The sequence below is a fragment of the Herpailurus yagouaroundi genome, unplaced genomic scaffold, assembly GCF_014898765.1.
Source record: "Herpailurus yagouaroundi ecotype Mexico unplaced genomic scaffold, PumYag 196, whole genome shotgun sequence".
NCBI lineage: Eukaryota > Metazoa > Chordata > Mammalia > Carnivora > Felidae > Herpailurus > Herpailurus yagouaroundi.
The window spans coordinates 14,164,179-14,185,754 of NW_024412427.1; the positions used below are offsets into that span (position 1 = coordinate 14,164,179).

At 50.7% G+C, this 21,576-nt stretch overlaps 1 protein-coding gene and 1 long non-coding RNA gene across 2 annotated transcripts in view; one reads left to right on the forward strand and one right to left on the reverse strand.

Annotated features, from left to right (window-relative positions):
• Positions 1 to 8,447, reverse strand: part of LOC121012360 (uncharacterized) — a 9,928-nt gene extending 1,481 nt beyond the window's left edge. The window contains exons 1-2 of the long non-coding RNA XR_005782069.1: positions 8,051 to 8,447; positions 3,548 to 3,844 (exon numbers count right to left, since the gene is read on the reverse strand). This is a non-coding gene — a long non-coding RNA (uncharacterized LOC121012360). The remainder of the gene's footprint in view (positions 1 to 3,547; positions 3,845 to 8,050) is intronic.
• A 292-nt stretch (positions 8,448 to 8,739) lies between these two features.
• SOX12 (SRY-box transcription factor 12) lies at positions 8,740 to 11,977 on the forward strand. Its single transcript, XM_040447431.1, has one exon. It carries the CDS (start codon positions 9,124 to 9,126, stop codon positions 10,066 to 10,068), a length of 945 nt encoding a protein of 314 aa, XP_040303365.1. The 5' UTR covers positions 8,740 to 9,123; the 3' UTR covers positions 10,069 to 11,977.
• Positions 11,978 to 21,576: the final 9,599 nt, after the last annotated feature.

The following is a 21,576-nucleotide window of genomic DNA, read 5'->3' on the forward strand; positions in this document are numbered from 1 at the left end:
TACTACTTAATTTTGTTGCTCAAATTGTTCCAGCTTTGGCCTTTGGGGGCTCTTTTAGTTAACTCCTGTGTCCCTTTGACATATCCCGCGTCTTTGTGTGTCTGTCCTTCATACTGTTGTTGTTTTGGGGCACTTATCTTCGCCCCAGGCTTATCTTGCATATTTCCCCGCCCCAGTCCTAGAATCAGCTGTTTCTCAAAAGGCCCGATTCCTCCCATTGGAGAATGATATTAGAAACCAAGACTGGGACGCTAAGGGTGCTCATTGCTACTGAAGTGTCATTTCTTTGAAGCCTTTTCAACTAACAGAACAAAGAAGTATATGTGTATATGCTAACTTGTGTGTGTACACACATCTATAAATATTTCTGCATGTAACCATCTGTATCTGTAGTAAGCTAAACATGAGTTCCTATTTCTATTTCCAATTCTAATCCGGTACCACGAGTCGTTATAGCCTCCTCTCCTTGCCTACCTGCACATTCCCACTCCAACAATGAGAGACCTGGCTCCCACTCTCCAGCATCCATTTACCTAATTGTTCATTTCCAGTATATATATACAGCAGTATCAGCATTGCTAACCCATAGCCCTGTGGGAACCTTTATCAACTAGAGGACAGTACTTCGTTACTCTTTAGTTTTACAGGAGCCACTCATTTCTAAAGTTACTTAAGTCGGCACCCTATCCCCACCCTCTTCAGTGGGGTTGCTTCATACATTTCTTTTTTTTTTTTTTTTACGTTTATTTATTTTTGAGACAGAGAGAGACACAGCATGAACGGGGGAGGGGCAGAGAGAGAGGGAGACACAGAATCGGAAGCAGGCTCCAGGCTCTGAGCCGTCAGCCCAGAGCCCGACGCGGGGCTCGAACTCGCGGACCGCGAGATCGTGACCTGAGCCGAAGTCGGGCGCTTAACCGACTGAGCCACCCAGGCGCCCCGCTTCATACGTTTCTAATACAATTCGACTATTTTGTCGAATTCTTCATTCCATCTTGAGATTCTCCAGATGTTTAAAATGATTTTTTAATATTCTCATGCATTAGGATTTAAGTCTTCTGTGCTTCACCTAGTCAACCTTCTCTCCCTCAAACCCCGACAACCATAGATCTTTTTACTATCTTTATAGTTTTGCCTTTTGTATCTTTTTGTTGCTTTTGTTATAGCTACCATTTACTGAGCCTTTTATCACGTCCCATGTCCTAACCTATGATACTCTCCCATTTTGCAGATGAGAAAATCGAAACAAAGGAGTTGAAATAACATCCCAAAGATTAATAATATTGAACAAATGTTCATTTCAAACCCTGGACACTTTGATTGTTTAAAACCCCAGGATCTGCCTGCTTGACTTCTAACTCATCGAAGGGGAGTCCCCGACATTTAGCCAATGAGATGAGGATAACCTGCTTCCCAGTTTACCCAGTTTATTTCTCTTGTTCCAGCATAATTATTAACAGTGTCCCTTTCATCAGAAATAATATGGTCACCCCCAAAAGAAAAAGTCTGATGAATTTCAGAGTCAGGTTGTGGGGGTAAAGATTATACTCCAGGAGATGTGGGGATTTACCAGTGGTGTGTGATTTCAGAGTCACCAGGTGGGACCCACTACCCAGATAAAATCCCCTCCCCATTCAGTCACCTTCCCTTCCTTCTCCAATATGATTATTCCCCATTCCATCAGTCATGCTGGTGCTGTTAAAATGACTCTCCTGCTGTCCTCTTCTCTCCGTAAACCTGTCCCCAGTTCTGGTCTCTCCTTTCTGCCTTGTGTTTTTCTGAATCTCACACTCCATGGATTGACCATCCAGTATTCCAGCAGGATTTTTAAAACTTGGGAATTTCACAGAGAAGTTTAAAAAAACAAAAATAAAACAAAACCTAAACAAAACCAAACCAAACCAAACTCAAAACACACATTTTAAAATTGGGGGATAGGCAAAAGATGGCCCACTTTTAATTTTGCTAAAATGGGAAAAACTGGGTCCCCTGGGTGGCTCAGTTGGTTAAGTGTCCAGCTCTTGATTTCAGCTCAAGTCACGAGGTCACCGTTCCTGAGATCAAACCCCGCATCGGGCTCTCCACTGTCAGCACGGAGCTGGCTTTGGACCCTCGGTCTCCCTCTCTCCGCCCCTCCCCCGCTCACGCTCTCGCTCAAAAATAAACATTTAAAATAAATAATCAAATAAATAAAATAAAATGAGAAAAACCTCCACCTTCTATATTAGTCTTATCTATTGGAAATACAATGCAAGCCTTAAGTGTAATTTAAAATTTTCCAAGGGCGCCTGGGTGGCTCAGTTGGCTAAGCAACCAACTTTAGCTCAGGTCATGATCTCACAGTTTGTGGGTTCGACCCCACATCAGACTCTGTGCTGACAGCTCACAGCCTGGAGCCTGCCTTAGATTCTGTGTCTCCGTCTCTCTCTGCCCCTCCCCTGCTTGTGCTCTGTCTCTCTTTTTCTCTCAAAAATAAATAAACATTTTTTTTTAATTTTCCAGAAGCCACATTTAAAAAAGGTTAAAAAAAGGAGGTTCCTGAGTGGCTCAGTGGGTTGAGTGTCAGACTCTTGATTTTGACTCTGGTTATGACCTCACAGTCGTGATACTGAGCCCCTGACCTGGGTGTGGAACCTGCTTAAGATTCTCTCTCTCCCTATTCCTTTTCCCCTCTCCCCTACTTGCATTCTCTCAAAAAAAAAATTAAAAATTTAATTAATTAAAAATAAATGAATACATAAATAAATAAAATGGTAAAAAAAGGTGAAATTAATCTTAACGTATTTTATTTAATTAATACATACAAAATATTATAATCTCAACACAAAATCAAGAGAAAAATGTTAATGCAATATTTTACATTTTTTATGCGGTCTTTGAAAACCAGTGAAAATTTTGCACTATAGCACATTTTGATTTGCACTAGCCATTTTTTTTTAATGTTTTACTTATTCTTGAGACAGAGAGAGACAAAGCATGAGCAGGGAAGGAGCAGAGAGAGAAGGAGACACAGAAACCGAAGCAGGCTCCAGGCTCTGAGCTGTCAGCACAGAGCCCGACACGGGGCTCGAACTCACAAACCGTGAGATCATGACCTGAGCCGAAGCCAGACACTTAACTGACTGAGCCACCCAGGTGCCCCTGCACCAGCCATTTTCAAGTGATCAAGAGCCCCATGTGCAGTTCTATACTATATTTTGGTAAAAGAAAGAGACATGGCACACACACAAACACACACACACACGCTCACACCATCATAATCTCTGAATTAAAAAAAAAAATTTTTGTTTTACATTTATTTATTTTTGAGAGACAGAGCACAAGTGGGGGAGGGGCAGAGAGAGAAGGAGACACAGAATCCGAAGCAGGCTCCAGGCTCTGAGCTGTCAGCACAGAGCCCGATGTGGTGCTCAAACTTACAAACCCACAAGCCGTGAGATCATGACCTGAGCCGAAGTCAGACGCTTAACCGACTGAGTCACCCAGGCATGCCTTTAATCTCTGAATTTTTAAAGAAGACAGTCAGGTAAATCAAAAAGCGAATTACCTTGTTCTTACTGTCCTCCCTCTTCGTTAGGAACATCCTTGATGATCATGCCGGTTCACACACTGATGTTTTGGAGAAAGATAGAGTTGGGGTGCGTGGAGTTGCATGATGGTGTCTGGGTTGGCTCCTTCCTCCCTTATTTGAACAGATATTCAGTCTCTGTTCTGTCAAGATCTGCTAGGTGCTGGGGGCACAATGGTGCGAGTGGAAATTCCGCGGGTCTTCTGATCTCATGGAGCTTCTGCTCTGCCGTAGAGTTCCAAGTGGGGCTGTGCAGGCAACGAGAGGGTGTGTCGTCTGCAGAGAATTTAAAAACAATAATAAAACGGATTGAAAGTCAGCCTGCCTTTTATTATCTCCTCCATGGGCCCACCCTTCTAAACCTTGTCAGTGGTAAAATACTCCTCCCCGAAGATCAATTTGTTGGTCTAACTTGAGTCTTAATAATATATCTGTAAGCTTCAAATCAGCCTACTTTAATTACTTGTGCACTAATAAACATTATATTCTACAAGGAAGTTAATTCAGAGCACTATCCGTTCAGTCGGCCCCTAACACATGCCGAGTCAGATGCAGCTACACATGTTAGTTTTGAAAACAAGCTCGTAACAGTACAGAATTATTCCAGCTAGCTTCCTGAGCACTTGTGTCTGCAGCCCCTTTGGTACAACGTATGTCTCTGTTTAAACAATAGATTCAAAATAAACAATGATAGCACAGTGATTATGAAGCTTGAGCTGCTTCAATTCTGTCATCCTATGTGACCACTTGAAGCTTTTGTATTTAAGCTGAAACAGGAAACAAAGAGTGAATCGCTGTGTGGTAACTGCAGATTTTATTATTTAGTAAAATTATATTATTACGCTATATTACACTACATTACATTATAATTTTCATTTGGTAAAATTATGTGGGTTTTTTTGGTGGCATTTTTTTGAGTAGGCTCCTTGCCCAACGTGGGGCTTAAACTCACAACCGTGAGATCAAGAGTCTCACGCTCTGCTGACTGAGCCAGCCAGGTGCCCCTGGTAAAATTATGTTTTACCAAACTTGAATAATATATTTAGTCTTAAAATTGAATCTTTAAAAAAAAGTTTTTTTTTTTTAAGTAGGCTCCATGCCCAATATGGAGCCCAACACAGGGCTTGAACTCACGACCCTGAGATCAAGACCTGAGCTGAGATCAAGAGTCGGATGCCTAACTGACTGAGCCACCCAGGTGCCCCTGATTGTTATTTTTAAAGCATTTTCGTGTTTTTAAACTGTAACGTAACGTAATCATTATTGCAATAGACGACTATGTAGGTGTGTTCTTTATTTTCTTTTATTTTTCAAAGAAATATATTAATGTAACTGAAAACTATTGATTCAATACTCTTTTCCCTTTTTTGTATTGTCACGTTTATTTTTGCTGACATGCTTACATATAAAAAGTTCAAAGAATATTTTCACCATCTACATTTCTTTTCTGGCCATTATCATTAATATTATTTATTATATTTTATAACTGTTGTTGAAAATACTGCCATTTAGAGGATACAGGTGTTAAAAAGTTCTCTATCCCAAGTGTCACATGGGCCAGGTAGGCCACTGGTGCACTGAAGGCAAGGGACATGGGGCTAGGAGGGCTACAAGGAGGGAGACAGAGGTAGGAGTGCTGGAAGGGTGAGGGAACGGACTTCTCAACACCCTGTGTGGGGAGGCAGCCCAGCTTGTTCCACAAAGGGAGGAGGGCCAGTGTGGCTGGAAACTGGCTCAGGACAAAGAAAGTAAGAGAGGAGGTCAAATTGGTGAGGAGGGGTCAGACCAAGCCTGCTGGGCCAATAAAAGCCTGGTGTTCATCTTGAGAGTAATGAAGAAACCAATGAAGGTTTTTAAAAAGGGAAGATACACAATCAGATTTGTGAGTAAAACATACCATTGCTCTGGCTTCAGGAAAGAGAATGAAATGGAAGGAGACCTGGTGGGTGCAGGGACCAGTAAGGAGGCTGGACAGGTGCCCGATGAGAGGTGATGGTGGCCTGGACCATTGGGTAGTGGTGGTCAGCATCTCTCCAAGAAACTCACTGTCTTCCTACTGCAGTCTACACTGAACAGCTCAGTGGTGAGCCCAGCCTTGAACACCCGTGACCTACAAGATTTAGACTCTGGGGCACCCATTAGAAAGGACTCAAGGTAGTCTGTATGCACTGATAACCGCTGCATCTCAGCAGCGGATCTGAGTTTTAGGTTTTCTTTTTCAAAATTTTACTTTTTCTTCTCTGGGCTCCTGTAGGAATTTGAGTGTACTCTTGATAGAACACTGACTTTGATTCACTCAATAAATATTTAATCAGTACTTATGATGTGCTAGGCACCCTCCTAGGGATAGAGCCATAAAACAAAACAGACAAAAATCTCTGCCCTCGTGGATCTTACATTTTAGTGGAGGGAAGATGGGCAAAAACCGAGTGAACAAATAAAATAATTCCAGAAGGTGGTAAGTGCCATAGAGCAAACGGAAATCATGATGAGAGAGAATAATGCAAGCAAACATTAAGATGCTTGATAATACCAAACTTTGGACAAGATGTGGATGAAAAGAATCTCTTCTCTGCTCCTAGTGAAAAAGTAAATTGGTGCAAGTTGGCAGTTTTACAACATTACCTTGTAAAAGTTAGCATTCACACGTCCTCAGATGTAGCCATCACACTTTCCATGATATATACTCTGGAGACCCTGCACTTGAACTCCAGGGACACATCTAGGATTGTTAACAGTAACACTCCTTATAAGAGCAAAAACCTGGCAATAATCCAACTGTCCATGGACAGGACAACAGATAGGAAAATTGTAGCGTATCCCCACAGTGGAAAATGAACCAACCCCATATGGGTGCAATACTTTAGGTGAACCTTAGCACTATAATACTGAATGAGAAAGTAAATACCAGGATATATAACAGCATGATACCTTTTTGACAAAGCTAGAGGCAAGAGGATACATTTTTAAGAGCCGTATTTTCAAAAGTAAGAGCAAGGAGACATTGCATCCCTCACACATGATGGTAGGAATATAAAATGGTGCAGCAAATCCATTGAGACAGAGGTGGAGAGATGGAAAACAAGCACAGAATTTCCTTGGGGGTTGATGAAAATATTCTAAAATTGATTGCAGTGCACTTGCACACTTTTTTTTTTTTTTAATGTTTCTTTGAGAGACAGCATGAGCACGGGGTGGGCAGAGAGAGAGAAAGAGAGAGAGAGAGAGAGAGAGAGAGAGAGAGAGGGAAGCGGGCTCCGTGCTGTCAGTGCAGCGTCCTACCCAGGGCTGGACCTCAGGAACCAGGAGGTCAGGACCTGAGCCAAAATCAAGTCAGTAGCTTAACTGACTGTACCCCCCCCCCCAAGTGCCCGGATGCCCTTTTTGAAATAAACCCATCCCCACCTCGCCAATTTTAAAAAATTATGTTGGTGTCTCTACGTTGTTGGTGCCCAGAGTCCCAGATAACTAATATTTATTGAGCATTTACTAGGTGTCAGATTTGTTCACAGCCAGTATCCCCATTTAACTTGTAAAACAACCATATGAGGGAGAAATGGTTTTTTCCCCCATTTCAAGGACAAGGAGGAGGAATCGGGATACGAATACTGTAATTCTGACTCCATGGAGGATGGAACAGGCCAGGCTCCAGTTCTGAAGGTTCAAACTCAGGGAAGCTCCGAATCTCAGCGTCCAGTAAATCCCAGGAAGGACCATTTGGTCGGGAGCGCGGCCTTGTCCTTCCGAGCGCCTTGTGCCTTTAAGAATCGCCCCCTCCCGCCGGCCACACGCTCCCATTTCCCTCCCGGGCACCCAGAGCATCACCCCGCCCCCCGCGTCTGCGGAGCCGCACCTCAGTCCTTCCTCCCTGCTCTACAGCCTCCAACTGGGCTCTCTGCCCCAACCCGCCCAGTGGTGGGTGAGGTCTGTCGCTGGGCTCTCCACTCTCCGCCCCGGACAGTGCCCACTACGCCCCAGCAGAAAGACACTTTAGAGGACCTCGTCCCGACCCCTCCCAGCTCCTAGTCCTGAGGGGCGAGGCCTACGCACCCCCTCCCATCGCCCAGGCCCACGGCGCCGTGAAGGTGACCTCCCCCGGGGGCAGCACAGGGCCCGCGGTTCCCGAGCCGGCTCACACGTGGTGAACTGGGAGCGCGCAGCCCCTCCCCGCCACGCGCCTAGAGCATGCGTCGCGGACACGCCCCTCGCGCTGGCTCCGCCCCCGTGCCCGCGCACGCTTCTCCAGACCCAGGAGGGGCGTCGCGCCCTTGTCCGCACCCGGCGGGTGGCTGTGTAGGTTGGGCCCTGGGGATGGGACACTCACGCATCCTCGAACCTCGCCTGAGGACTGTGAAAAATCAGTTAGTCAGCCCTGCTCAGGACCCTTGGCTGGTAGGCGAGATGATCCAGCGACTCGCCCCAGCGAGATGCGCTGAGCTGGGAAGAGAGGGAGGGACTGCGAGCCTAGGATTCGAGCCTTACTAGTCTGTGTGTCTTTCTTGTTCTGAATCCGGAAAATAGGCGTCCTATTCCTTTCTTTCTCAGGACTCTTGTGGGGCTTCAAACGAGGTTTAAAATAATATGAAAGCGCTTCGTTCATTGAGTTCAAAGCATTTGTCGAGCCTCTGTGTGGCTGGACCCTATGTGTAGTAGGCAGGGGCTACATCTCTGAAACGATGAGACTGTACTCTTGAGCTTTCCCGAGCCTGAGTGCCCCCACATTCTGTCCTGGGACTGTGCAGAAAGACGCTCCTGAAAGAGGAGGGGGCGGATGTCCCACCTGGCGGCAGGTGTCACAGAATAAGCTAAAATTTCAAAGGCAACGTGGGGCGGGAGCTTTCGGAGGCAGATGGGAAGCACGCTCCGCGTTCCCCCACCCTCCTCCCAGTCCCCAGCCTAAGAAAAGAAACCAACCTCATCCGACACCCTCCAACCCAGCGAGACCGCCCAGCCCCGCAGCCCGAGCTCCGCCCCGCCCCGGCAGCCAGCGATTGGGAGATGCAAATACCAGCTTCTCTGCCCAGCAACGGGTGACGCGCCGCCTGAGCGCGAGGCGTGGCCCGGCCGCAGCCCAAGCGGGCACCTCGGTGTTTACACGGGGCGGCCCCGCGCGCGCCGCAGCGGCCCGCAGACGGCGAGGGGGAGGGGTGGCGCGCGCGCCGGCGGGGCCGCGCGGGGAGAAAGACACTGGAAGGCGGCGGGGCGGGGAGCGGCGCGCGCGGGCCGCGGCGGAGCAGGAGACTGAGAGGAGAGCCCGCGGGGGCCGGAGGGTGCGATTCCTCCGCCCCCGCAAAACAATGTGCAGCGTGCGGCTGGGCGCAACTTGCCGGAGGCGGCGGGGGCGCGCCGAGCCCGCCTGAGACCGCGCCGCTGACCTTCTCCCCCCGCCGTCCGTTGGGCCCGAGCGCCCAGCTCCTCGCTCCCCAGCTCGCGGGGGCCGGGCCGAGCTGCGGGGCGGGGCCGCCCCTCCGTCGCTGCTGCCTCCTCCCCCACCCCCAGCCGCGGAGGATGCGGACGGCCCCCGGCGGCGTCTAGCGGCCCCGGGCCCAGGCGCGATGGTGCAGCAGCGGGGCGCGAGGGCCAAGCGGGACGGCGGGCCGCCGCCCCCGGGGCCCGGGCCGGCCGAGGAGGGGGCGCGTGAGCCCGGCTGGTGCAAGACGCCGAGCGGCCACATTAAGAGACCGATGAACGCGTTCATGGTGTGGTCGCAGCACGAGCGGCGGAAGATCATGGACCAGTGGCCCGACATGCACAACGCCGAGATCTCCAAGCGCCTGGGCCGCCGCTGGCAGCTGCTGCAGGACTCGGAGAAGATCCCGTTTGTGCGGGAGGCGGAGCGGCTGCGCCTCAAGCACATGGCGGATTACCCGGACTACAAGTACCGGCCGCGCAAAAAGAGCAAGGGGGCGCCCGCCAAGGCGCGGCCCCGCCCCCCCGGCGGCGGTGGTGGCGGCAGCCGGCTCAAGCCCGGGCCGCAGCTGCCTGGCCGCGGGGGCCGCCGAGCAGCGGGCGGGCCTTTGGGGGGCAGCGCGGCGGCGCCCGAGGACGACGACGAGGACGACGACGAGGAGCTGCTGGAAGTGCGCCTGGTCGAGACCCCAGGGAGGGAGCTGTGGAGGATGGTCCCAGCGGGGCGGGCTGCCCGGGGACCCGCGGAGCGCGCCCAAGGGCCGTCGGGCGAGGGAGCGGCTGTCACCGCCGCCTCCCCCACCCCGTCGGAGGACGAGGAGCCAGAGGAAGAGGAGGAGGAGGCGGCGGCGGTGGAGGAAGGCGAAGAGGAGACGGTGGCGTCGGGGGAGGAGCCGCTGGGCTTTCTGTCCAGACTGCCCCCCGGCCCCGCCGGCCTGGACTGCAGCGCCCTGGACCGCGACCCGGACCTGCCGCCCCCCTCGGGCACGTCGCATTTCGAGTTCCCGGACTACTGCACCCCCGAAGTTACCGAGATGATCGCGGGGGACTGGCGCCCGTCTAGCATCGCCGACCTGGTTTTCACCTACTGAGCCCACCGTCAGCGGGGCGCGCACGCCCCCAAACCAGCTGTTTACATACAGGAATCAGGTATTGGGGCCCCTCGGAGGCCGAGGCTGGCACCCCATCTCCCGCGCAGCCTCCCCCCTCCCAGACGTGCCCATCCCCCTCAAACCCAGACATGCCCCTCCCCCGCAGACACACCCCAAGGCAGCCCAACCCCCACTCTTTCCCTGACATCCAAGCCCCGCCCCGTCTTGCCCCCTCCCGCACAGCCACCAGCAGCCAGCCCCCCTCCGTTACACCTCCCGTCCCCTCCTACAGACCTGCACCCCTCCCCCCACCTCGCACACGCCCCTCCTCGTGGCCGGAGGACACGCCCCTGCCCTTGCTCCCGATCCCTCCGCCTTCGCCCAGCCCGCCTCCTCTCTGGTTTAGGGGGGCGCTGCGGCTGGGCGGCACCGCGCGCTCCTCCCAAACCCCTTCGCTCCCCTCCCCCGAGCGCTGGGGCCCGCCCCCTTCTCGCGCATGCTTAATGCTTCTTAGGAGGAGGGGGCCGGTCCCAGTTGAACCGCAAGCCTCTGTGGCCCGCTCCGGGAAGAAGTGGGGCGGGCATTGAGCGATCCTTAGAAATCTTTTGATCCGGGAGCCGCGGCTTCCTTTCAACCCGACGGGGCGTCTCTGCCTTAATGGGAGGAGCACTAGGAAGGGGGAGAAAGAGACTAGCTGGCCCGGAAGGGTTGGGTTTGGCGCTTGGAACTCTCCCTAAGTGGCATAACCCCTTTTCCTTGCGGGGTTACCCAGACTGACGTGCACCCTCCCGCCTGCTATACACACACCGCTAGACTGCCTCCACAGTCTACTTTGGCACCCAGAAACTTGCCTTTTCTTTCCCCCATCCGGGAATTGGGAATAGGGTCTTCATCTGGAACTGCACCACGAGAGGACCGCCCAAGAAAGCTCTGAACCAAGGCAATTATCAGTCTATCTGGGGACAAGGGCCTTGCTGCTCTCCACCCCCATCCCAAGTGCCCCATCACGTTAAGGCACACTCCCAGCCTGGACTCCTCCCTTAAGCCCACCGCCCGTTTCTATCACTCAAGTCCTGTGCCCACAGTGACCGTATTCGGTGGGAGAAGCTGAGGCACGTTGGTACGGGGGCGGGGGTGTTGAGACTGAGGCATGAGAGCAGACGGAGTGACAAGAAGAGACCCACTTTTGAACAGCTGGCTTGAGACCATCGACTGGGCCAGTGACACCGAAGGGAGGGGCAGAGTAGTGGAGGTGTGCCGTTTGCGCCTGTTTTTCCGTGTGAAAAATCTGGATAGCGCTGCTGTCGGAGGAGGTTGTGTCCGGTTCGAGGTGCCCTCGGGGACCCCTGCCCCAAATTCCCCCTCTTACTCCCCAACTCTCCGCTCAAGTCCCGCCCCTCCGGCCTCCCCATACCCCCTTTTGCCCTCACTACCTGTATCTCACCGGCGTGTGTTCACCCTCCCGGGTGAGCACACACTCTCATTCACACACACAAATCTCAGGAACAAACGGTCCCAGAGTCCTCCTGGACCCCTGCCCAGGGTCTCTGCAGGTCTCTGCCCCACGCGTTCCCGTCGCTGACAAAGCCACCAGCTGCCTCCTTTAAGCTTGGTGCTCCGGCTCTGGGCCTTTCTCGCGCTCTCTCTCTCTGTCTGTCTTTCTCTTTCTCTCTTTCTCTCTCTCTCTCTCTCTTTTTTTTTTTTTTTTTAAGAAAAACAACAGCAACAAAAAGACAATGAAAAAAACCCAGAAAACGTCATGTGAGTGAAGAGATGTCACTGTCTGTGGTCTTGGAGAACTAGTCTAGTAGCTGAGGGGAGGGGTCCCCCGATCTGGGGCACTGGCACCCACAGCAGGACTTCGCCAGTCTGATGCCAGGACTGAATAAAGTGTATTTGCCCCGACCTTGCCCTGTGGTTCTACATGTCTGTGCCTTTCCTCAACCCTCCCCCAGACAGTTGGCCAGATTGAAGTCCATGTGCAGGAAGAGCTGGGGGTCGCTGGGCAAGGCACCTGGCCCCTTTAGGCCTCTGTCTCCCTCTGTCTCAGGACTCCCTGGTCTTGATTAAGGGTGACACATTCATCCCCCACAGGGCCAGGCAGGTCATGTCCGTGAGAGAGTCTGGGTAGACACTCCGTGGGGACAGCTGCTCTCCTCCCGCCAGTTGTGACCTTGTGGGAAGGCAACCCACGGTGGCCTGGTTTTTCAAGAGGAGGTAGAAGTCTGGATGTTTCTGTGAACATCTCAACTACAAAATGAAAGCTGACTCCGTTATTTTTATTTATTTGTTTTTATTTGTTTCATTTTTTTGACGCAACTCTCTTTAAATCCTCGTGGACCAAATGAAACAAGTGTCGCAGGCATCCCTGGCCCAAGGGGGCCCGTTTGACCCTGCCCTTCATGAGAATTAAGAAGGGTCGGGCCACATCGTCTGGGCGCAAAAGCCCCAGCACCACCACCACTGAGCATCTGTGTGACCTTGAGCAAATTCACTTCACCCTGAGTCTTCTCTCAATATGAATAACATGAAGATGATAACAGTACCTTCTTCAGGGTGAAATGAAGTTCGAGGTGAGCAGCATTTAACAAGGTGCCCCCTGAAGTATATTACTCCATTGTCCAGAAGAGGAAACAGGGTCAGGGTGGTGCAGCAACCTGCAGGAGGGCCTGCAAGCGGCCAAGGTCAAAGTCAGGGCCCCGCATCTTGGTTCTCTGCCCTGGCGGAGTGTCGTGTCAGGGTGCTGCCTCTCCTTCCCTGTTTGAATCCACAGATGGCTTTAGGCTGTCAGCGCAGGGCCTGGGCTGGCGGGGTTGGTCCCAGAGCCGGCCAGTCATTGGCCTGCAGTGTAGATTTATTGAATGACTAAAAGAGGAAAGCCTTTTCAAACTCGGTCCCCCCCCCCCCCCCGTGCCTCCACTGCCAGGTCCAGTGGATTCCTGAGGTTGGACAGAGCTTGTGTCCCCTGTAAGAACGAAGGCCAAGTGTGCAGACCTCATCGAGAGAGGGTATTTGGGGACTGGGGTACACATAGACGCGTTAAAAGAGGACGATTGCAGGTTTGGGAGGGCTGGGTGTGTACGGAAGGGGGGTGTCTGTTTGGGGAGGTGCAAGAATTCCAGTGCTTTGGCTCAGCCTCTGATTGAAAGCAAGATGGGAAAAAAAAAAAATCCCTCCAGGAAGAGTTGAGAAGGTGAGGAAGATAGAGATGGGTGTCACCCTTGAACCCCTTTTAAGGAGCACTTCCCTGGCTGTGAGGAATCTGGTCAGTGGATGGGCTCCAGCTGCCAAGATCCACTAGCCCTAGGGCAGCCCGTGTCTGGTGGCCCAGGGGGATCAGGTAGAAACGTCTGGCCATTCCTGTCCAGTGTGGGGACACGCTGGCAGGCAGTACTTGCACCACCCACCCCTCCGGACACTCACCCAGGACCCCTCCGGGGTGGCCGAGGTTTTGCCAGGCCTGAAGCGCAGTTTGACCTCCCGTACCCAACCTCGCTCCCTCCCTCTTCTTTTCACAGGTGTTTATATCCCTAATAAATCTCTTGCACCCCAGTCTCCCGTCTCCGTGTCTGCTTTGGGGGAAACTCAATCTGCAACGAAGGGTGCCAGGGGCTGGACAGCGGGACTTGGGCCACTGGCCCTATAACCACAGCTGGGCACTTCTGCTGGCTCCGTCCCCGGGAGGGGTTCCTTCCCTTCTCCACACACACCGGCAGCCCCAAGCTCAAGGCTGCACCCTTTCCAGTTGGGATCAATTAGAAACCGCAGTCTCAGCCTACCAGTCACCCCGGATCTCTCCCCTAGTGAAAGCTGGAAACAGGGAGGTTGTCTGTCTTTTTGCCCTTGGGAATGTGGGGGCGGGTCAAGCGCCTGGGGGGGGGGGGGGGGATAGTCCTAGATCTCTGTGGGACCTTGGGCGAGGCTCCTTTGCAGGCCTTAGTTCCTAGACGCAAAGTTGGGGAGGGGCCCACTTATTGTTACGGGAGACCATTTATTGTTATGTTATCTGGGTCTTTCCATTTCAGAAGGAAATGGATTCTGACCTGTAAGAGGTGGGGAGAGACCTGCTTATGCGGACTCTGGAGACACCTAGAGGCTGGAAGGAGTAAGAAGCGTTTGAGGATGAGGGGCGGGGTGTGTCCCCCTCCAGTCTCACTCTGTTCACGCGGTCATTGACTCATCTCTGTGGGGTCCCAGGCCTGGGCTATTTGCACCATCTTGGTTCCAAGGTTTTAAAAACACCTGTATGTTGATGGGTTAGTTATCTATTGCTGGGTAACAAAGTGCCACAAACAGCCTAAAACAACATGCGTTTATTGTTTGAGTCTCTGTGGGCCAGGCAAGGCTTAGCCGGGCTCTCTGCTCAGAATCTCACAGGGCTGCGTCAAGGTGTTGCCTGGGGCTGTATTCCTTTACGGAACTCAGCGTCTGCTTCCAGATTCACCTGGTGGTGGGCAGAGTTCAGTTCCCTGGGGTCAAAGTCCCTGTGTTCTTCTGGGCTGTTAGCTGGCGCCATTATTGTAAGGGTCACTCACAGTTTCTGTCTTCCCAGGTGCTCTCACAGAGTGGCACCTTATTTTGCCAAGGACAGCGAAGAGAATCTTCTTGCAGCTTCTAGTTGCTTGGTCCAGGGAAGGATCTTATTCATTCATTCACTCATTCATGTTTAAAGTAATTTCTGCATCCAACACGGGGCTGGAACTCATGACCTCACGCCCCCAAAATCAAGAGTCATATGCTCTACCGACTGAATCAGCCAGACATTCCAGGAAAGGCTCTTTTATTTTTATTTATGTAGTTACTTATTTTAATTTTAAGGGAAGGCTCTCTTTTAAAGGGCTCGCTTGAGGGGCGCCTGGGTGGTTCAGTTGGTTGGGCATCGACTTTGGCTCAGGTCATCTCACGGTTCAGGAGTTTGAGCCCAGCATCGGGCTCTCTGCTATGAGCATAGAGCCCACTTCCGATCCTCTCTCTCTCTCTCTCTCTCTCTCTGCCCCGCCCCTGCTCACACTTTGTTTCTCTCAAAAATAAATAAACATAAAAAAAATAAACAAATGACTCACTTGATTAGATTGGGCCCACCCAGGAAAATCTCTCTTTTGATGAATTAAAAATCAACTGATTGGGGACCTCACTTCTGCAAAATCCCTTCCCCTTTGTCACATAATGTAACCTAATCGCCTGAATGACATCCATTATGCTCCCTGGTCTCACCCATACAGAGAGGAACTGGTTTTGTTGGGCATCCACACCAGCAGGTGGGAATCTTGAGGCTATCTTGGAATTCTACTTACCATAGCTGTGGATTCTCAAGCCCGAATCTCCATCCTGCTGCTGCCAGACTCTTATGTCTAGCTGCCTTCTTATCATCTCCACCGGGGTATTTAATTGGCACCTCAAACTTGGCATAGCTAAACATGAGTTCTGGTTTCCATGGTCCTCCCAAGCCTGCTCTGCACCCACATCTTTGTTGGCTAAAAGACTAAAAGGCCAACAATCTCTTGGTGATCCTTGGCTCCTCTTTTCCCCCATAGCTTCATATCCCTCATCCCTGTTGACTACACTTCCAAAGTGTGTCCTGTGTCCTATCACTTCTCACCTTTTCAATGGCCACCCTCATGATCCCCACCCCCCGCCCCCCGCCCCATCCTTGCTTTCTCCTTTGCCTCAATCACGGTCTTGCCTCAATCACTCATTCATTCACCCATTCAACAAACATTTATTATGGGTCTGCTTTTACCAGGCTCTGTGCTGGGTGTACAAAGGTGAAAAAAAACAGACATGGTCTGTCCTTACTGAACTCACAGTCCTAAGGAGGAGAAAGACGCATAAACAGAGGGCTGGAAATGCATTTTTGGAGATGGACAGTGGGGCTAGCGGTGGGGGGGGGGGGGGACACAGGAGGCACTTAATCCAGACATGGAGCAGGGCGTGTCAGGTCACTTCACGGAGAAGGCGATGCTTAAGCTGTAACTGACCCCTCAGTACGTTGTTGCCATTTTAGAACATGGCTACAAGTTCTGTGACATTCCTTCCATAAATTTCCTGCCTCTTGAGTCTGGACTGGCCTTCGTGATCCACTTTGTAACCAATAAGATGTAGCAGAAAGATGCTGTAGGTTTCTACACTGAACCACCACCTAAGAAGTCCAACACCCCTAAGGTCGTCATGCAGTGAAGAAGCCCAAAACCTATGGAGAGACTCCATGCAGGTGCTCCAGGTGACAAGGGCACCTGCCCAGGTGCCAGATGAGTGAAGAAGCCTCCAGGTGATTCTAGCCCATAGTCATTTAAGTCACTCGCAGCTGAAGCAGCGTCTTCCCAGCTGAGGCCCAGCCACCATGGAGCAGAGACAAGCCATCCCCTCTTACCTTGTCTAAATTCCTGACCCTCAGAGTCCATGGACATAATGGAAGGGTGGTTATTCACACTACTAAGTTTTGGGGGCAGTTCGGTATATAGCAATTATAACTAGAACAATAAGATTAAGCAGATTCAGGTGAAGGAAAAAGCTTTCTAGACACCAGCAACCACAAAGCGAAAGGCTCCGCAAAAGAAAAGGGAGTTGGCTGTGGCTGGCTGGAGGGGGTGGTGAGGAGAGAGGAGACAGACTGACAAGAGCATGAAGGGCCTTGAGGGCACTGAGACTTTGTCCTGGGTCTCCACACTGCAGCCCGAGGGGTCTTTGGAAAACAAATGGGACCACCACTGAAAACCATTCAGTGACTCCCCATTACCCTCAGGATCAAGTCCAAGATTCTTGGCCTGGCATTCAAGGCCTTTCACAGTTGACTTCCTTATGGTTTTATAGACTCCTCTTCAGCTATCAGCTCTACTCTAAAACTCTGCCTCAGCCATGCCAGGTCACTCCCCATGACGATGCCCTCCTATGCCATTTGTCTTTGCTCTTGTTGAGAAACCGGAGGGAATTTGGGCTAATCATCTTGCCTTTTGAGGCCTTAGTTTCCCTATCTATTCAGTTAGGGGGTTGGAGCAGAAGTGTCTAAGAGCATATCCAGTCTGGCGTTCAGGGAGACTATGAAAAGGAGGGGGAAAGCTGCTTGCAACCCAAACCTGCCTGTCTAGCTTCTTTTAGGTTGCCTAGCAATGGATGCCAACCGTCTCCCCCATTCTAGAAGGTTTCTTAGCAACCCGGTTTCTCACCCTCGGTTGTTTTCAAGGTTTCCTGTTAACTAAATGAATGCTAAGTTCTGCTCTTTCTCCTCCAAGAAATTCTGCGGCCAAGGATCTCTTTGGAGACCTGGGTCTCATTGGCCAGAACTAATCACATGGCTTTGTCTAACTTCAAGGGAACTGGGAAATATATGTGAAGCACATGGAAATTTGGTGAGCAGTCCATGTCCCTACGACAGTGTTTCAATAAAGCCTCTTTGACAAGGTGACATATGAGCAGAGATCTGAATAAAGCCAGAAGCTAGTCGTGCAGATATCTGGAGAAAGATCAGTCAAGGCAGAGAGACAAACAAGTACAAAGGCTCTGAAGCCTTGAGATAGGAGTTGGCCTGATGTGCTTGGCTCATTCTAGGAATAGCAAGGATGCCAGTGTGGCTGGAGTAGTGAGGGAGGGAACGGAAGAAGAGGAGATCAAGGAGGTAGGTAAGGTTGTGGGGGAGGGGCAACCGTAGGTCCTAGTAAGAACTGGTTTGGCATAGTCATTGGTGTGTAACAGACCGTCTGTCAACTTAATGGCTCAACACTTTTATTCTCTCTCAAGATACTGTGGGTTTACGGGATTCAATGGGATAATTCCGCTCACGTGATGTCATCTGGGGGCTCGAGTGGGCTTACACGTCTAAGATGACTCACTTACACGATGCTGTTCATTCAGTGCAGTGTTTGGTGTTAGCTGCGGGCTGGGAGTTTGTCTGGGGGTGCCAGCAGGAGCACCAGGGTGTGGCCTCTCCATGTGGCTTGGGCGTCTTCAGCGTGGGGACTGGAGTCCAAGAAGGAGCTTTCCAGAAGGGAGTGTCCCAAGAGGGAGAAGAGGAAGCTGGTCTTCTTGAAAGCTTAAGTCCAGAACAGGCACGACATTGCTCCCACCACACTGGGTTGGTTGAAGCAGTCGCCAGGGCCAGCTCTGAAGAGAAATAAACTCCAGCTCTTGAAGGGCAAAGGGACTGAGAGTTCGTGGCCATATTTATTCCACCAGTTTTCTCCCTCTTACCCTGAGTAAGATGAGATGTCAGTACAGGGTTTGGGGCAGGGAATGAGGCTCCCCTATGAGAATCTGACTCATGCTTTAAGGATCCCTGTGGCTACAGTGTAGAGAAGGGACCCAATAGGGGGGCAGGGCAAGCACTAGGTGAAAAGGGATAGATGATGGGAGTCTGAGATGGCAGTCATGCCCAAAGTAGGGCCCTGGCAGCAAGTTTGTCCCACCGACACCCGACTGTCCAATAAGGTGGCCACTAGCCACATGTGACTATTTAAACTTAAATTTAAAGTAATTAAGGTTGGGGCGCTTGGGTGGCTCAGTCGGTTAAGCGACCGACACTTGGTTTCAGCTTGGGTCACGATCTCATGGTTTCGTGAGTTCAAGCCCCACATCGGGCTCCGCGCTGGCTGCTGGGAGCCTGCTTGAGATTCTCTCTCTCCCTCTCTCTCTCTGCCCTTCCCCCACTCGTGCTGTCTCTGTCTCTCTCAAAATAAATAAACTTAAAAATTTTTTTTAAAAAGTACTTAAGGTTAGGGGGCACCTGGGGGGCTCAGTCGGTAGAGCGTGTGACTCTTGATGTCAGGTCGTGAGTTCAAGCCCCACGTTGGGTGTAAATCATACTTCCAAATAAATAGATAAATAAATAAAGGGGTGCTGGGGTGGCTCAGTTGGTTAAGCATCCGACTTCAGTTCAGGTCATGATCTCACAGCTCATGAATTGGAGCCCCACATCAGGCTCTCTGCTGTCAGCACAGAGCCTGCTCCAGATCATGTGTCCCCCTCTTTCTCTGCCCCTCCCCCACTTCTCTCTCTCTCTCTCTCAAAAATAAACATTTAAATAAATAAGGTTAAATAAAATTCGATTCATCAGTCACACTAGCCCCATTGCAAATGCTTAAGAGCTAAATATGGCCTGTTCAGGCAGCACAGATCTAGGACATTCCCTTCTTTGCAGAAACTTCTATCGGATAGCACTGGCTTAGTGAACCTTCTCACCTCTTACCGGGTTCTACATCTAAAGTCTTTGACTACAATATCCCACACTCTGACCTCAGACTCCCTTTCTTCCCATCCAGCTATTTTTGGACCTCACTGAGCTCCTCCGTCTGGAACCCCTGCATCTTGTGCCCCACCTGTCCAGGAGGACCTACCCCAGGAGCTGGGGTACCAGCAGCCTCTTTCTCCTCTTTCTTCATTCCCAGGTCTCCTGACACTGCCGAAGAAAGTCACAGCCACGCACGCTGTGGCCTCTACAGATCGTGGCCTCAGAGCCATCAGAGCAAATTCAGATTCTGCCACATTGTGACTGAATGACCTCAGGCACGTGGCGTCATAAGGTTGCTGAGAAGATAAATTACCCTGGCACATAGTAAATGCTCAGTAAGTGATATCTGTCCCCACCACCACCATCATTATTACTGATCATTCCAAATCTTTACCACCGTTTAAAAATTGTGGTAAAACATACATAACATAAAATTTCTCCCTAATGATAGTACATTCACGATGTTGTGCATCCATCACCGCTATCTCGTTCTAGAATATTTCCATCACTCTGAAAGGAAACCCATTAAGCAGTCACTCTCCATTCCTCCCTTCCCCTAGCCTCTAGGAACCACTAATCTGTTTTCTGTCTCTGGATTTTCGGACTCTGGGTATTTCATATATATATGGAAACATACAATATATGGCCTTTTGTGGCTGGTTCACCACCCTTTTTAAGCCTCCTGTTGAACTAAAACTTTCTCTTTCTTTTTATTTCGTATTTTATTTTTTAAGTAACCTCTAAACCCAACGTAGGGCTCAAACTCACTACCCCACGATCAAGTTTGGCAGCAAATTTGTCCCACCGACATCTGACTGTCCAATATGATGGCCACTAGCCACATGTGACTGTTTAAAAAATTTAAAGTAATTAAGATCAATTCCAAGATCCAAGAGTTGCATGTTCCACTGACTGAGCCATCCGGTACTCCTAAAACCTTCCTCTTTCTTTTTTTTTTTTTAAGTTTGTTTGTTTCTTTGTTTGTTTGCTTAGAGAATGCAAGGAGGGGTGGGGCAGAGAGAGAGAGGGAGAGAGAGAATCCCAAGCAGGCTCCACACTGTCAGCGCACAGCCCAACATGGTGCTTGAACCCATGAACCGTGAGATCCTGACCTGAGCCAGAATCAAGAGTCAGACACTTAACCGCTTAACTGACTGAGCCACCCATAAACCTTCCTCTTAGTGGATGATGTTTCTTGTTTTTCTCCAGAGCATTCGATTTATCAGATGTCTTGTCACTCAACTTCCTACCCTCATCACCTATAAACTAAGGTGACCATACGAGTATTAGGGACAATTTGTTGAGTTATTACTCTGGTCCAGGTGCTACCCTAAGGATCTTATATGAACATCTCATTTCACTCTTACAACTCTTCTGAGAGGCAACTACTAATATTACCTCTATTTTACGGTCAGGGAAACTGAGGCTCAGAGCCGTTAAATCATGGAAGTACCAAGTGGCAGAACCAAGATTCACACCTGGACCTGAAAGACTCCAGAGTTCAACTCACAACCACTACCCTGTATCTCTTCTCAGTGGCCACCCTCTCTCCTTTCCCTGGGTTTCAGAGAATACTGGATCCTTCCTGTGCTGGCTCAAGGCCAGCCTATCCTCCTGTACGCTTGACCTCATCCCTTCCTGTTGCCTCCAGAACTTCCAGAACCCTCTCCACTACCATCGGAGCTGAAACTGATTTGAACAGCTGTGGACTGGAATCATCTGGTTGCTTCTTCACTCACTTACCTGATGCCTGAACTGGAATGACTGAAAGAGCAAGGTCTGCTGGGAATGGTCGCTTCACGTGGGCTCTCCGTGTGGTTTTGGCTTCCTCACAGCATGGCAGCCTCAAGGTAAACAGACTTCTTGCATGGCTCCTCTCGTCTCCAAGAGCTAGAGTTCCAGGGGAAGTACACGTCCTTTTTTTTTTTTTTTTTTAACGTTTATTTATTCTTGAGAGACAGAGACAGACAGCATGAGCAGGGGAGGGGCAGAGAAAGAGGGAGACCCAGAATCCGAAGCAGGTTCCAGGCTCTGAATTGTTAGCGCAGAGCCTGACGCGAGGCTCGAACTCATGAACGGCGAGATCATGACCTGAGCCAAAGTCAGATGCCCAAACCGACTAAGCCACCCAGGCGCCCCCCTGCATGTTCTTTTATGTCCTAGCCTTGGGAGTCAGAGCCTCACTTGTCCCAGGCAGTCATCAGCTCACCCAAGATACTAACAGAGGGTACTGAAGAATTTGTCGCCATGTTTTTAAACCAGCACAGGTCGTTTCCAATGCTTCTTCA